The sequence below is a fragment of the Daucus carota genome, chromosome 1 (assembly GCF_001625215.2).
Source record: "Daucus carota subsp. sativus chromosome 1, DH1 v3.0, whole genome shotgun sequence".
In the NCBI taxonomy this organism is placed as follows: Eukaryota; Viridiplantae; Streptophyta; class Magnoliopsida; order Apiales; family Apiaceae; genus Daucus; species Daucus carota.
This window is the reverse complement of record NC_030381.2, coordinates 28,573,166-28,590,013: the sequence shown is the minus strand read 5'-3', so window position 1 is coordinate 28,590,013 and position 16,848 is coordinate 28,573,166. Positions and strand designations below refer to the sequence as shown.

At 35.5% G+C, this 16,848-nt stretch overlaps 2 protein-coding genes across 4 annotated transcripts; one reads left to right on the top strand and one right to left on the bottom strand.

Moving 5' to 3' along the window:
- The first annotated feature begins 2,883 nt into the window (after window positions 1–2,883).
- Window positions 2,884–5,827, top strand: LOC108204248 (formin-like protein 11). Of its 2 annotated transcripts, XM_017373597.2 has the most exons (5): window positions 2,884–2,999; window positions 3,097–4,301; window positions 4,393–4,577; window positions 4,673–4,908; window positions 5,041–5,827. In XM_017373597.2, the coding sequence occupies exons 2-5, from the start codon at window positions 3,106–3,108 to the stop codon at window positions 5,767–5,769; spliced, it is 2,346 nt and encodes a 781-aa protein (XP_017229086.1). In that variant the 5' UTR covers window positions 2,884–2,999; window positions 3,097–3,105; the 3' UTR covers window positions 5,770–5,827. The 2 variants fall into 2 exon arrangements, with proteins under 2 accessions (XP_017229086.1, XP_017229085.1); XM_017373596.2 differs by lacking the exon at window positions 2,884–2,999 and having other exon boundaries at window positions 3,021–4,301.
- Window positions 5,828–5,862: 35 nt separating this feature from the next.
- LOC108204247 (PWWP domain-containing protein 1) lies at window positions 5,863–14,324 on the bottom strand. Of its 2 annotated transcripts, none has more exons than XM_017373595.2 (2): window positions 13,310–14,324; window positions 5,863–8,545 (listed from the first exon to the last, which is right to left on the bottom strand). In XM_017373595.2, the coding sequence occupies exons 1-2, from the start codon at window positions 14,163–14,165 to the stop codon at window positions 6,153–6,155; spliced, it is 3,249 nt and encodes a 1,082-aa protein (XP_017229084.1). In that variant the 5' UTR covers window positions 14,166–14,324; the 3' UTR covers window positions 5,863–6,152. The 2 variants fall into 2 exon arrangements, with proteins under 2 accessions (XP_017229084.1, XP_017229083.1); XM_017373594.2 differs by having other exon boundaries at window positions 5,863–8,575; window positions 13,310–14,323.
- Between the last annotated feature and the right edge of the window lie 2,524 nt (window positions 14,325–16,848).

The following is a 16,848-nucleotide window of genomic DNA, read 5'->3' as shown; positions in this document are numbered from 1 at the left end:
AGCAAACGCTAAATATCCAAAATACTACACTAGGCACCGTTAATAAATGTTAGTTAGGGACATTTGTTCGGATCGTTTTAGGCATTGATAATTGATATTGTGATAACGGGGCAAACACCTTATATTTTTGCTGAGGAGATAGTAGGTTGGAATTGTAAAAAATTTACACCATCTTTATAAGTGTCATTTGATAATTTTTTATTTATTATTTTTTTTTTTAACGTAGGAACCCGCAGCTGCTACCCTTCGGGTGCGCACATGATCCCAAATACTTGTTATTAACTCTGAATAATTTAGCGTTTTTAATTTTGGAAAAAAAACGCTAGATCGTAGTAATCTTATAACCTGAATAAATTATCATGTACCGTTTTTATTTTAACCTCAACGTTGCATGTAATACGTTCTGTTCTTTTAACCCCGAGCAAACGCTAAATATCCAAAATACTACACTAGGCACCGTTAATAAATGTTAGTTAGGGACATTTGTTCGGATCGTTTTAGGCATTGATAATTGATATTGTGATAACGGGGCAAACACCTTATATTTTTGCTGAGGAGATAGTAGGTTGGAATTGTAAAAAATTTACACCATCTTTATAAGTGTCATTTGATAATTTTTTATTTATTATTTTTTTTTTTAACGTAGGAACCCGCAGCTGCTACCCTTCGGGTGCGCACATGATCCCAAATACTTGTTATTAACTCTGAATAATTTAGCGTTTTTAATTTTGGAAAAAAAACGCTAGATCGTAGTAATCTTATAACCTGAATAAATTATCATGTACCGTTTTTATTTTAACCTCAACGTTGCATGTAATACGTTCTGTTCTTTTAACCCCGAGCAAACGCTAAATATCCAAAATACTACACTAGGCACCGTTAATAAATGTTAGTTAGGGACATTTGTTCGGATCGTTTTAGGCATTGATAATTGATATTGTGATAACGGGGCAAACACCTTATATTTTTGCTGAGGAGATAGTAGGTTGGAATTGTAAAAAATTTACACCATCTTTATAAGTGTCATTTGATAATTTTTTATTTATTATTTTTTTTTAACGTAGGAACCCGCAGCTGCTACCCTTCGGGTGCGCACTGGGTAAACCCACAAGCTCACGCAATAGCCTGCTGAGGAGATAGTAGGTTGGAGTTGTAAAAAATTTACACCATCTTTATAAGTGTCATTTGATAATTTATTTTTTGTGTGATAAGTCTTTCACGTCAATGAATTGTACACAAATAATACTGAAAGAGAAAGCTTTTTTTATACATGAAAATCTTTCATCTAACCAGTGGACATCCCATGAAAATTTAGATAACAAAATCTTGGTGTCGGAAAAAAACATTCGAAAGAAAAGTAAAAAAGAAATTTCATTTAAAAAAGTTGATCGACTAATCACAGGTCATGCAAAAATAACCGCAGAAATTCAGTCAGCTAAAATATATAAGATCAGCGGAAAGAAGTAAAATAAAGAGGGCGAAAAAAAAAAAAGAAGCAATCAAGTACAAAAACTTATGCGAGATACCAAAATAAAATCATCTAATCATTAATTATTTATACTAGAGTAGGATCTTAAAAGATACTCCCTCTATCCCATTTAATTCTATACGTTTTTTTTTCACTGCTCGACACACACTTCAATGCTCTTATAAAATATAGTTCTATAACTTATTTTTAAAATTTTCTTTTTCTGAATAAAAATATAACATTCAAATTTTTATACGGAAAAAAAAATCTTAAAAATAAGTTACAGAATTATACTTTACGCAAGCATTAAAGTTCGTGCCGCGTTTCCGTCTCCCGATGTATATAACTCAGGGCACGTAGGGGGTATATCATTTTTAATATATTTTTGATTGTTTGACGGGGCAGTTTGAACTTTTTCATATTTGGTCAACTCGACCTTTTTATGAATGTTAATGATTCTTCATTATTTAATTAACTCTTTTTTTTTTCAAAAGATTTATACATATAAATTTCATAACAAATAAATTCCACTTTCTTTCTGAAAAGACAGTCATGCACATTATAAGCGCAACAATTTCTCCAAATCCCCGGCATGTAGTGTGGGGCAGCAAAAAGTTTACACCATCACTATCCTCCTATATAATATAGTCTAACCAATCATTGGGACCTACCTCCTTACAGTAGTCCTGAACGTGAAGACATCTACCTAGACTGTTACTCCCTTCGTCCCAATGAATTGTATACAATTTCCTTTTTGGGACGTCCCATCAATTGTATACATTTCAAAAATAGTAAACTTTTATAATATAAAACATCATTACATCAACTACATTCTTCCACCAACTCCATTCTATAATAATATAAACACTATTACACCCACTACTTTACTTATTTCTTACAAAATTTTTTGGTCTCCATGTCCCAACCATTTGTATACAAATGACTGGGACGGAGGGAGTATTCTGCTCACATCGTAAATCAGCAATCGATACAACTTTATTTTCACCTAAAAAGAAATCGATAATTTCATATTTCTACTATTTCTTATAACTCGTCTATTGTGAGTACAGGCTGATCAAACATAGATCCAGGACAAGTCTTTATCATTGCTTTCTCATAACACAAAGTATTTAATAATTTATTTTTGCTAGGATTTCTACTACTATGACGTAATTATCACTCCATAATGCTGAATAACATAAAATCCGATTTTTTTTTATTTTTTTCAAATTAAAAAATCCAATTTTTAATACATGGGCTCTCCGCTCGCTAGAACAGGGTCTCGGATTTAAGTTCCCCCAACACGTAAAATACGAGAAAAATGTACTTGTGCAAAGCTAAATAACATTGAAGTACTGCCACTAATGAAGCAGTAGTTTTGACGGTAGATATAGCAAGGACATGAACATGTGCAAATTTAAGGAGTGTATGTGTTGTGTAGCTACAACTTGCAAGCATAAAGGGTAATGTGAAGTAGCATTAAAGATTCTCTTCTTCAATATGTGGATCCGGAGAATAGACTACCTAGATTGTATGCACAAATAGTTAATGTAAATTATTTTATACACTAATTTATACTTCTAGTTTTTCATCCTTTTGATCTTTGAATCATGGTTCATGCTTCTCAGATTCTGCACATGATTGTCTTCATTTTTTTCATGCTTACTCCACTCATGAATGCTGCAATGCTGTTCAATGGGGACCTTCATGTTCTCAGAGTATCAGGTGAGGAAGAAAATAAAGGCCTGGTTTTCGAAAAAATTAGTGCTTTACTTGGACTAGGGAGGTTTTACAGGAGGAAACAACAATCTTCCCCAGTTGAGGCTCCGGCTCTGGCTCCGGCTCCAGCTCCTATCTATCATCATGCACATTCTCATCATCGTCATTCACACAGGGCGCGTATTACTGCACCTAGGCGTCGCAGGATCAACAAGGAGAGGAGTGATCAAGGTATAGTTACCAGAAACATTGTAGTGTTGTTTATTGTGTCTGCTAGTCTCGTGTTTGTGCTTCTGGGGATTGTGTTCATCTGGGGATGCAAGAAATTTAGAAAAACAAGGAAAGAAACAAGTAAGATGGCAATATTACACAGCAGTGATATTGAAAATTATAGAAGATCCAAGGGTGTTGGTATTATAGAAAAGGTGAATAAAGAGATGGCAAGATCGGAGGCTCAGAATGTTGGTTGTCCTGCTGTTGGAGACATTGGTACTGGTAATAGTGTTGAAAAATCGTCTGTCGGTTGTGGCTCTCAGACCAGTGATGAGAAAACTCTGAGGGATGCTTGTTTAGCAGATGATGAATCTTTCCAATCACCGGATGATATACATTCAGCAAATGCTCGATTTTCCAATGCTTCAGCAGAACCTCTTAGTGACACTTCAGAAACTGTACTCCAATTTAAGCCTAGTTCACCAATGGCCTCATCATTGTTATCATCTCTCCAGCCACCGCCACCTCCTCCACCCCCTCCCCCTCCCCTCAATAGAATTCACATGTTTCCTTCCACGTCTCGTCCAGGTCCAACAACATTGACATCCGCAGCTCTAAGCTCTGCATTTTCCAATTTAATGTTAACTAGCAAAGGAGATCAGTTTTCTGAATCAAGCCAAAAGTCTGAAAACAACTTGAAGGATCCGTCCAAGATTCCACAGCGCTTCCCTCCTACATTTACACAAGGCCCACCTCCGCCACCATCTCCACTCGAAAAATATAGTTCACTAGACAAAGATGGTAACCAGTTACCAAAGCTGAAGCCGCTTCACTGGGACAAAGTTAGAACTGCACCTGATCATTCAATGGTATGGGACAAAATCAGGTCGAGCTCATTCGAGTAAGTAATCCTTCTTCATTCTTGCTCATACTTGGCACTCCTACTTTTCCTTCATTGTCTTCTAAGTATGTTTTCAATGACAATGGCTCAGATTTGATGAGGAAATGATCGAATCACTATTTGGGTATGATATAAAATATTCTTCGAGGTACGATGAAGCTAAGAGCCCTTCCCCCAAAAAACATATTCTTGAGCCAAAGAGACTTCAAAACATTACCATACTCTCGAAAGCTCTGAACGTGAGTGCTGATCACATCTGCGAGGCACTGAGGCAAGGTAACCTTTCTCTATCTGTTTACTACGAATATAAAGATACAGAAGACACATTAAATTACACAGTGTTATATACATTGTGATTATTTGCCAAGAAGGAGCTGGGCTGGGTTTACAACAACTGGAGGCATTAATCAAGATGGAACTCACTAAGGAAGAGGAAGGCATGCTCACAAGCTACCAAGGAGACATCGATGGTTTAGGTTCAGCGGAGAAGATTCTCAAGACAATACTGCATATACCCTTTGCATTTCCGAGAATAGAAGCCATGATTTACAGAGAAACCTTTGAAGATGAGATAGCTCTTCTCAGGAACTCCTTCTCAATGTTAGAGGTAAAACATCTTAAACCATACCATCTCATGACAATTTCTATGGTGTATTAGACCCCATTGCCCACGCACACCTTTCCTAAACAACTTTATATTCGGAATGAAAATGACTGCATATATGTTAAATGGCATTAGGACGGTTGCAAGGAACTACGATCAAGTCGGCTCTTCCTAAAATTACTCGAGGCAGTGCTTAAAACAGGAAACAGGATGAATATAGGGACAGTAAGAGGAGGAGCCAGAGCATTCAAACTTGATGCACTCCTTAAACTCGCTGATGTAAAAGGAGCCGATGGCAAAACCACACTGCTTCACTTTGTTGTCAAAGAAATTATTCGTACAGAAGGAATCAAAGCATCTGATAGCATAATAGGGAAGATCAATCAAAAAAACAGAAGCCAAACTTTTGAAGACAGAGAAGAAGCCTACAGAGAGATGGGGCTAGACCTTGTTTCGGGTTTGACATCAGAGCTCTTCAACGTGAGGAAAACAGCCAATATAGATTTTGATGCCATTGCAAGCTCACTATCAAATTTATTTCATGGTCTGGCTCAGTTACAGCATCTAGTACAGACAGATTTGTCGAAGGAAGAAATGAATGGAAGTTTTGTGTTGTCAATGAGAACTTTTATAAGCTACGCAGAGAAAAAGTTAAAAGAAATGAAAGAAGATAAAGTTCGAGTTCTAGTACTTGTGAGAGAGATGACCGAGTATTTTCATGGGAATGTGAGCACAGATGAATCAAACCCTCTTCGTATATTTGTTGTTGTTCGAGATTTTCTGGGTATGCTAGATCATGTGTGCAAGGAAATCAGGAACTCGAAAGCTCCACCTGCATCTAATCGTCTAGCTCCATTCCAGTAGATAGAACTTCTGCACTAGGTTGCTTGTAATTAAGAAAGGCAATTCAAAATTTTCTCAATGTATTTACTTGTGAATCCCACCTTCAACACAAAGGAAAGTAAAATGAGAAACAACAGAGTCTAAATCTTATGTGCGAGACCGTAGCACTTGACTAGTCTAACAATGTGCCACAGATCCCGGATTACAACATAACATAAGCGTCAGCTGCATTATACAGAGTCTTAAAGAAAGGGTACATCTAACATCTGACTTACAACACCACTTGATAAATGCACATCTATCCTTTTCTCTATTAGGGTAACAATTTTATTCTACATTTCTTCACGAGTTTGGGCACAACTTTACTATACGTTGGTTCTTCATCAATTGTCTCTTTCAATGTTTCAAAGTGGATGATAAGGGACATAGCCTAGAAATGCAATCACATTGTTTACAACTTGACTGCATTCTGTCAGCAGGTTTATCATCTGTTCGGAAATATCTACATTCGGGGTACTCGGGGTCATTGGATCCGCTGTGGGGATGTTAGAGTTATGACTGGTTTTTGGTGCTTCTTTAGTATATTGCAAATTACTTTCTTTTGGTTGAGGAAGTTGATGTGTACCAGTAGTCGGAGTTGGAGGAAGAGGTGGCAACGGAAACGAAGTAATATTTTGAAAATTCTTACTTTTAGAATGCATTGCATGAGAAGTAGATGTACCACCATCAGCAAAAATAGTATTGGTGCTGTTCTTATTACCAATCATCAATTGTCCCGCCCCTTCACTATTTTCTTCCCCATTCAACATGAACTTAACCCTAGGAGGTCCCGTAATACCTCCACTACTGCTGGTCTCATCACCAGTTGCTCTTTTCAGGATGGGCTTGACCTGAGCTCCTGACTGTTTCACACTGTTGAATGCAGGAGGGGCCGCATATCTTCGTTCAACTGTAGAATCTCTCAGTTGTGATGTGCTCATTAACACTTCATCTTGTAGGACTTTTCCAGATTTCTGCTCACTTGCTGCCACTTCCATCTCCTGCAGGTAGCATTTTATGCCTGTAGCTCCAAACATGTTGGTAGATGATGCAGCATAATTATATGCAGCCTGTGCATCAACTTTATGCCGGAACACAACAAGGCAAGTCGAGGACTTCCAGAATACACGACAAGCAGAGTGATCTAGCTGCCCAAAACGAATGAAACGAGCCTTCAGCGCATTAATAGACGGAAGTGTTCCACGGAGCGGAAACTTCAATACCAGCATTGCTGGATCTGATTCCCTTGAAGGAGGCTGCACTTTCTTAACAAGTTCTGGCTTAACCGACTTCATTTTTAAAGCACTTGTTTCTTTCACCTCTCCACGCTGCATCAGAGAAGATTTTTCAGCAGTCCTCTGATCTATTAAAGGCTTGGCATCGAGGATTTTTCTCCTCTTTGCAGCTATTTCTTCTTGGCGGTCAGATGGCACGTGCTTCCTCCCACCTTTTGCAGGATCATCAGGCCTGACCACAACTTTCTGCGTTTTTACGGGTTTCAATTCCCTGACATTCTCGGCAGGAATATTATTGGTTGCAATGGCAGCAGGTTTACTACGACGGGTTTCCTTTGACTCCCAGCTGGCAGGTGGCAAAGGAGCCAAGCTCTTTTGAAAAACAAGAGATCTAAATCTAAGAACTATCTGCTGGATAACAGATAGACTGCTGTCTGAATGATGAAAAGGATCAAGGGCAAGAGATTTCAGATTATAAAGCAATTGTGGAAGCTTTAACTTTTTATTTTCTGTTTTCGAGTTCTTCAGTGTGGCAACTGAATTAGGGGGGAAAGAATTGCGGACATTATCCTCTTCTTTCTTTGGATCGACCTGAGAATCTCTGGAAGCTACTTGAGTGCAGACATATTTTCCAGCCATGTTGGTCACTGATGAGCCATTCTTTGCATCAGATGGATGCATCTGCATGTTTTGAGAGCTCATCGATTCTTTCTTCGGCTTCTTTTTTTGGTTCTCCAATGCGGTCGAACTCATACTGTTCAGTTCCCCAACAGCGCGCTTATGAATATTTTTGTCTTTACCATGGAGCACTGCAGTAGTTGTCCCTGACACATGTGCAACACTAAAACCATCACGTAGTTCACTTGTAGCTAATTGACTAGAAGATGAGGCACTTGAACTTGGATGGTCATATTTGACATCAATATTTACCCCACTGCTCTCAAAAGTTCGAGGCATCCCACCAAGCATGTTTGAAGAGCTCTGGGAAGCAAGGCTGTCATCTACATTTGACACTAAACCTGCTATGTTCTTCATCTCCCCATATTTCACCTCATTGAAGGATGGCCTTGCTTCAAGTGGATGACTAAATTTACCTGCATCTTGATCAACCACAGGTTTAAAAGGTGACTCAGCTTTACTTGATTCCACTCGAACATCAATGGTCCCGGCTTTTACAGCTGCAAAATTGTCCTCCATGATGATACCCTCACCAACTGGTACTTCACTCAAATCAGAGACATAATTCTCAGACCTCATCTCAGTCGACTCCTGTTTTTCTTGAACCATGTTCTCTGTAGATACTGAAGGAGATCTCTTTTGTAAAACATAATCATCTTTTACTTTTGCAGATGAACCATCTATGTAAACAGGCTGTTCTGAGGAAGTGATATGGCTTGGGTTGGTTAGGACACTAGATTTAACTTCATTGGCTTCATCTCTCCGCTTGAAAAGGAATTGATCCTTCCTTGCTTGAACCTTGCCCTTATTAAGTTTAGCAAGACCCTTTTCTTTACCCAGTGGTTCTGCGATTACCAGGGGGCCACTCAGTGGAGCTAAAAAATAAAAATAAAAAATATGACTGAGAAAAGCGCAAAAAAAAAAAGAACTACTTAGTTTGCAAAATAAGTAAATAATATATAATAATAACCACCGGTCATAGTAGAAACCAGTACTACTGCTGCAAAAACAGGCTTCACTTTATACTCTCGTTATAAAAGCTAATATTCAGCTTGATTTAATTAGGTGGAATCTTTGTGCAGTATATCTTATTTACTGCCAACTTATCATTGATCATTATGCCATTAATACCGAGACATTTGATCTTGCATCAAGGGGAATCAGAATTAGTTGCTTTCTATAGTCACCATAAACGTGCTTCTACTTTTAGATAAGAGTTCATTTGAAATAAACAAATCAACTACATGGAAAGTGGAAATTCTAGTTGGGACCTCCTAGGCTACTACCCCTCAATATTCTCATTAATTAAAATGGACCCAAAAATGGGAGAAACCACCTAGTGATTAAGAAATCAGGAAAAGGCATGAAACACCTAGAGATCCGCTTATAATCTAAAAGCTAGGAACATATTGGGCTTGAAAATATGTTGAACATGTCATCTCTTCGGCGACAATGACTCATTGTGAAGTGTAGATATCATTCATAGTGGTAGATAATCAATAATTACACACACTCTTTGTTCCACTATAATGTTCACTTAGACTTTTTCGACATATGTTATGGTGTAAAATATAAGTGGTTATATTTAATTACAAATATTTATATTTGAATGAAATGAGAATATTGAATTAAATTAAAGAATTATAGTAGATGTAACTATAATTTTTTTACCCCGAAACATATCGTCAAAAGTCGACAAACAAGAGAACAAAGGGAGTATTACCGAATATAAGAGCTAATTAAGTAAAAACTTAGATATTGCTAAAATGTATAATATATATATCCGATCAGATAATAGTACATCTCATCGTATTTATTGGCCACACATCACAAAGTCGAAACCATTTCTTCTAGTGCACTCATTGAGGCCATATTATCCATATGGCAACATTACTATGAAGCCTCAGTAACCATATTATAATATCTTATTTGGCAGGAAATAGGATAAGGAAGACATGAGGTGACCGTGAGGATTCATGACAATTAGATATAGTTAAAAGACATCCGGAGACTAAAGACCTAGATCATGATATGCTCTGTTATAGTTAAACCTTTTCAACTATCTTTCATATGGCCATCAAGATGAAATCAGCTTATTTAGTGAACTCACTAAATATAAATCTGCATCAGGTGAACTGAAAGCAATATTGCTCATTCCACTTTAATGAAACATATGTTCCCTTCGTTCCACTTTAATGTTCACTTTGACCTTTTCGACATATGTTGAGGTGTAAATTTTAAGTAGTTATATTTGTTAAAAATATTTATATTTAAACTATATGAAATTATTGAATTAAACAATAAATTACAATAAAAGAATTATAGTAAATGTAACTAAAGTAAAAGCGAGAAAGAAGATGGAACAAGGGAATATTACCGAATATAAGAGCTAATTACGTAAAATATATATATATATATATATATATATATATAAATATATATATAGAGTCCTACTCCAATAGAAACCAAATTAGCCTAAAAACTAAAAACCAGTTTCTGGACAGTTTTTTATCACTATTTTTAACTACAGAAATCACTAATTTGTACATAACATATCACTAATTTATATATAGCATATCTCGCAGATATAAATATATATACACACATATATGCAACGTATATGACCATCATCTTCACCCAAATCGTAATGGACCTCTTACCACCATTACCAGACGTTTCCATGACTTGCCACCATTGTCTATCATCACCAATAGTCACATACACTTTCCATCATAACTTACAAAACTAACGACTACTTACCATCATCATACAACTTCTCTTGCGGCTTCCTACTGTCAAGAACCTTCCTACGGATGAAATTGATCATCTATAATCGATTATCAATAGTTTAGATAAGTAGATTTTCTCAATTTTGATAATAAAAATCGCTGTTTACATACTGTATAAAAATAGTGATTAGTGCAGTATAAATTAGTGATACCCGTAGTTATAAATAGTGGTAGGGAAACTGGTTTTTAGTTTTTATTTTAAGAGTGGTTTCTATTTGATCATGAGCCTATATATATATATATATATATTGCTCAAACAATACATAATTATACAAAGAAACAAATAATATATATCCAATGAGAAAATAGTACATCTTATCATATATATTGGCAACAAAATTTGAAGTCGAAGCCATTTCTTCTAGGGCCATATTATCCATATGGCAACATTACTATAAAGCCTCAGTAACAATAATTGTATTTATCATTGTGAAAGGTCACACACACACATATATATAGGCCTAGATCACGATATGATCTATTAATTGTTAAACCTTTTCAACTATCTTTCATATGACCATCAAGTTGAAGTTGGCTTATTACAGAACTCACTAAATAGAACTCCGCATCAGATGAATTAAGGCAATATTGCTCATTCACTTAAAGAGGTGGGTGGAGAATCAATATTGATTCCATGTTATGCTTATGGTGTTTATTTTGGACACGTTCTCTGTGAATGCATTTAATTACTTTTAGCACTATTAGATAATTTTTACTCGTAGTAGTAGTTTATAGTTATTACTATTAACTAATGTTTCTGCAATTACTCCAGTAGCATTAAGCATTAAACTCTATGTTTAGCCAATATCTAGACATATGTTCATTCTTACAACCAAAATTAGTACAGGATCTAAAATCTGATTCAACTACTGCATACTGAACTTTAACATTTAAAAAACTACGCATAAGATGCACATTCTGTCAAATGGATACTAATAAAGCCACACTACAACCCTGTCATTCTGTCTGCTAGCTGCCACCGTGCCTTTGCAACAACTATGCTTATGTTCATATGTTCGCTAATTATACAATGTTGTGTCTTTACTATAATTCAAACTTATACAACTACATTATCATTAAGTAACATGACACAAGTAAAACTAGGCAGCACCAAAAAAACCAGACTTCCATTTGCCTCCCGGAGCTCGGAATGAAGGAATTAACTTTTGATTATATTAAATTTATGTATAAGAGACATTGATTGTAGGTAGCGTATTTTATATATACTAGATAAAACTTTCCTTTATTAATTAAAATATATGATACATATTAGTAATAGTCACCAATTAGGATTAGTTTCCTTGCTTGTACACCAAGTTATAGGGCATCTATTGAAATGGTTCTCATCTTCATATCAATCAGAGTTGACTTTCATTAATTGATGAATAGTTAATAAAACATATGCGGATTTTGTATTTTTCAATCTGTGTGGAGATCAATGATTTACCCTTCATTTTACCTTTCTACACTCCTACATCACTCTCATACTCTCCTTTTTACATCTCTCTAATAAATTTATTAGTTTACAAGACTATTGAAACCTAAGTAATAAGTACAAAAGAACCATAAAAAATTTGTTAGCAAGTTAAACTCTCATAGGTATATTTCTTAAAAGGCTATTATTATGTAAGCTAAGAGATCATAATATTGATGCATTATGTTAATTGGACACTTAATAGAGGCAGTAGAGGTAAAAGACATCACTTACAGAAATATACTGACAATTATGTTTTTTCTTGCTTTTACAAGTAAGATATATGACATCAAAATAGGTGATTAATAAACATGAGGGCTAAATACCAAACAACTTCAAAGAAGAAAATAAATCCATCAGAGAGAAAAAGTAATGCACATCCATAATCAATCACTCTTTATTGTGTTGATTGAATTTGAGAATAATAGAACAGAGTAGGGAATGTATTAGAAGCATAGCAGTGACAGGTTGATTGATTACAACTTCTATATAAACAACACTAATTTAACAGTTTTACCGTTAACCGGTTCCTAGACAGTATATTCTACTAATCAGCTTGCAGTCAAAGGCGAAGACAACATACAGCAATGCAGAAGTGCCCCCTCTCAATATCAAACTCATTGTTATCACGAAGAAGATTAGTCGTCTCGAAGTTACTCAGGGCCAAGGCCTTTGAAGCTCAACTTGGCACTGTGAAAACCATGTTTATGGTGTCCCGTTGCCCGCTCCAAGAAGGAAATGGAGATGAACATGATATTGAGATGGATAAATTTGCTTGGTTTTCATCACCACTAATATTTCTATTTGCTTTGCCATGTGTGATATTTGGGATTTGGATGTTATAACATGGTAACTATGCTTAATTTGAGCTTATTATTCTACAGCTTAGGTTTACATTATGAAATCGGTGCATTTAGTTGAATTACGTATATAATCTAGTAAATATATGTAAATGAAAGACTTCTCGACTACTGCCGACTAGTCGGGCGACTTTTCAACTAGTCTTCTCAAAGGTACTCGGCATTGAGGCTCGAGTTGGCGCCGTAATAACCATGTATAAGATATTGAACATTAAACACTGATGATGGTAGCAGCATTAATTATAGCAGTAGTTTAATCAACACAACCATACACCATTCCCGGAGACAACGACATCTGACAGTTAAATGAAAGATTTAAGTATATGCATAGGTAAACATTCATTAAACATAGCTGCACATTTGATCTTTAACCATCCTTAAATTAATCACTTTCAATCAATTCTACTTGGATCGATAAAAACATGACATTACTAGTAAGAAAGAGACTAAACCTTAAAAATAAGATACGGAAAAGAGATCTAATACCTCTAATTGGCACTTTTGGGGAGCGGCCCGTGCCTAGGGCTTTTTTCAGAGAAGAACGCACATCCGGGATGTGACCAAATTCCCGCGCATAGGTGTCATCAACCTCTTGATAAACCGCCTTCCTATAAGCCATAACCGCAGCCTTAGTCTTCATAAACCCTATCCCTCGATCCTCATCCCCAGTAGGTGCCGCCGCTATTTTATTCAAAAAGGCAACCATCTCTCTCGGCTGAAAACCATCCCTCCCCTTCCTAATCTGGTCACCAGAGTACAAACTCCCAATCTCACCAACACAAAAGTATCCCTCAACATCCGAAGGCCGAAATCCATCCCAATTCCTACACCGACACACGAAAGGCAACGCAGACCTCCTAGTGACCTCCTCCACAGCCTCCTCCACAGCCCTACCAAAATTCCTAGAACCACTCTGCCTACAATTCTCCGAAAAACGATATTCGAAAGGCACAAGCTGCGCAGGATAAAACCAGCCGTAACTACCATCACCGAAGAACGCAACTAACACCTGTCCCTCAATTCCACCGTTCCGAACCTCGACGCTCGCAAAGGCCTGATTATAAATTTGACCAGGCCACCACGGATGCGACTTAATTTTCCCCCAAACCAAATCCCCAATTTCAAACCGAACCGAATCGGATGCTGCTGACTCATCACCATCCTCGTCAACATCATCACCATCAAGCACTAATTGTTGTTGTTTATCCGGCCACGACGGAGAAGAGTTGAGCGCTTGGACTTGAGCTTTCCGAACCCTAGAGCGCAGAGATGATAATTTGACATCTTCGTCTTGTTCTTCAGCGCTGTTGTTGAAGTGATGATTATCCGGTGTATTCTTCATCACTCACTTCACTGTTCACTCATAGTAGCACTTACACTACTTGAATTTCAAAAGCTGCAACACCACCTTCTCTCTCTCTAGATTTCTGAGTTTTGCGTTTGGGATTGCACAGGCCCACGGGCTTTTCAGACCGACATATATTTTACTTCAATCCAGCAGACCAGCTGCACTGATTTTTAAGTATTTTATTCATTAATGGCTTATAATTATCTTTTTTTAATACTCCCTCCGTTCTTTTTTGTTAGTCGCTTTGATTTTGTGCACATAATTTAAGGTGTAAAAAAAACATACTTTTACGTATTATTTTTCAAATTTTCTTTTTCTGAATAAAAATTTAGCATCTATATTTTTATTCAGAAAAAGAAAATTTGAAAAATAATGAATAGAAATACATTTTTCTTACACCTCAAAAAACGTGCAAAAAGCGACTAATAAAAATGAACTGAGGGAGTAATCAGAAAATGAGGGAGTAATCAGAAAATAAATAGGAGGATATCCATTCTCATCTCGAATTCCTAGAAAAGATGATCACTAGACGATATCTTCATATTTTGATTTATCATACAAGCATTGTTGTTATTTTTATTATATTTTTTTACACGTGTTTTATTTTAGATATTTTAAATGATACGAAAGTCACAATTCTTGATGGATGTTGTGTGAAGAAAATTTAAGATTTAATTATTTTCATAGGGTATAAAGAAGAATTTGCTAGCAAAAAACTTAAAAAAGAGCGCGGCAACAGTTACTAGCAGTTCGTATTGTATTGAAAATCAATTATGATTTGACTCTTATATGGGAGATCAATCATGATATTCTTCATATTTATGAGGATTATTTCTCAGGATGAAAGAGAATTAAAGATGCCGCTAAAATTGTTTCACTAACATGATCAACCAAATGAATAATGTAGGTGATATCGTTGTTCTCTTGAAAAGATCGAAAGATTAACGATATAGGTGTTACGGTGACTCATTATGTAGAAGGGCACTCGAGATTAATTGGTCCATGTAATTTTAAATTGAAATATACTCTTATGATGAAGAACGATGATCTGTCATAACTAACAAAACTTAGGATCAAACTAAATATGAACGAACAACATTAAGAGATTTTTAAGAATAATACTCAGAGATTCTTATTTAAAGGGATACATTGACGAGCGTTAATGTGTTGGTGGTGATCACTAAAGAGGTTGTGGAAAAAAGAGAGGATTATTGGATTAAACAATAGCGTGGGCCTCGAAGGATTTAAGATAAATATGAGCTATGAATTAATTTTATGTGTGTTAATTATCATTTAAGAATAGTAATATTGATATAACATGTATGATAAATTTTGGTGTTTAAATTTGGATGATAGTCGTATTATTTGATTGGTATATGTAAAATATATGACTTGCGTATTGCTTGATGAATTGATGGTTAAGTATCCTAATTTAATTAATAGTATAATCAATAACGGTTTTAATTAATAATACAAATTAGAATGTTAGCTACAGAGCCTGTCATGTTAATGACTATGATCACATCACAAATTATTTATGATGTTATCTATCTCAGAGTTTCATGGAGCAAAGTCTTTTCTTGTACAAAAACCTTTGCTGTAGGGTTTTGTCCCAAAAAAAAGTTTAAAATTAACATACATGCTTCAAAGGTATTTACAGGATCTAAACAACATGGAAGACTTCATAAAGAGCTTCTAATATCATCATCAAAAAAGTATTTTCCGCCTATGGTTTTTATCATAGGTTTTTTATATATTTTATGACGATGAGATTATATCACAATTATATTTATGAGCTATGTGTTGACTTTGTCGTCATGATCTATCATAGACTTCATTGCAGTTTGGTGGCCTAAACTATTCTTTTAATCGAAAGATGACCTAATTATAAAAATTAACACAATGCTGCCCATTTGGATTTGGAAGGTCTTGATAAAAGAAAGACTGAACAAATTTTTTTAGCAATTAAATGCACTCCGTTAATTTGAAGCTAGCGGCGTTAACTTTTTGGAAATGCTAATATAATATCAAAGGATAACTATGTAAACAGATATTAAATTAGAAAGTAGTCGATCTCAAACAAATTCTTTCCATAATCTAACTCTAATTCTGTCCTCAACCCCGATCATTGTTGAAGCACTGTGAGTGAATCGGAGAAAATGGCATGACGATTGAGATGAGAGAAAGATGCAAGCATTTATTATTCTACGAGTTTCCTGGATATCAATGTAAGTATTTTATGCCTTTTTCCCAGCTCGATGTCTTTATGTATTTGTGAATAAAAAGTTCTCGAATTTCGGGACTTTTCACTTAATCGTATGTTATGGTGTGTATATCTAGATTTTGTGTAAAGATACCAAATTTGCTACCTTTTACGTGTGTATATAGTTATAGTATGACTTATTTATGTGTAATAGTCTAGGTTAGCTATTATATATGTTATGATAGTTGTTGGTTGCTATATTACTATGCTAAATTAGTTGATTATTATACTTTTTCTAAGCATTATATTGTATTATTAATATATCTATTTATATGTTTCTTTTGTGTTTTAATATCATAATTTCAGTTCCAGAGAGTCGCAATTTACTATTAAGTTGTTTTATGATGGGAATGTAGAAGAGAATTTCAGGAATTATATAGATAGTTCACATATGTAAATTATTGTGATTCTGAT

Bases quoted from the DNA above. Each gene is read 5' to 3' on its own strand.
- LOC108204247 (XM_017373594.2), bottom strand. From the start codon at position 14,165: ATGAAGAATACACCGGATAATCATCACTTCAACAACAGCGCTGAAGAA. The intron at 8,576-13,309 runs GTATTAGATCTC...TTTATTTTTTAG, and splicing joins CCCAAAAGTGCCAATTAGAG to CTCCACTGAGTGGCCCCCTG.
- LOC108204248 (XM_017373596.2), top strand. From the start codon at position 3,079: ATGGTTCATGCTTCTCAGATTCTGCACATGATTGTCTTCATTTTTTTC. The intron at 4,302-4,392 runs GTAAGTAATCCT...ACAATGGCTCAG, and splicing joins ATCAGGTCGAGCTCATTCGA to ATTTGATGAGGAAATGATCG. The intron at 4,909-5,040 runs GTAAAACATCTT...AAATGGCATTAG, and splicing joins ACTCCTTCTCAATGTTAGAG to GACGGTTGCAAGGAACTACG.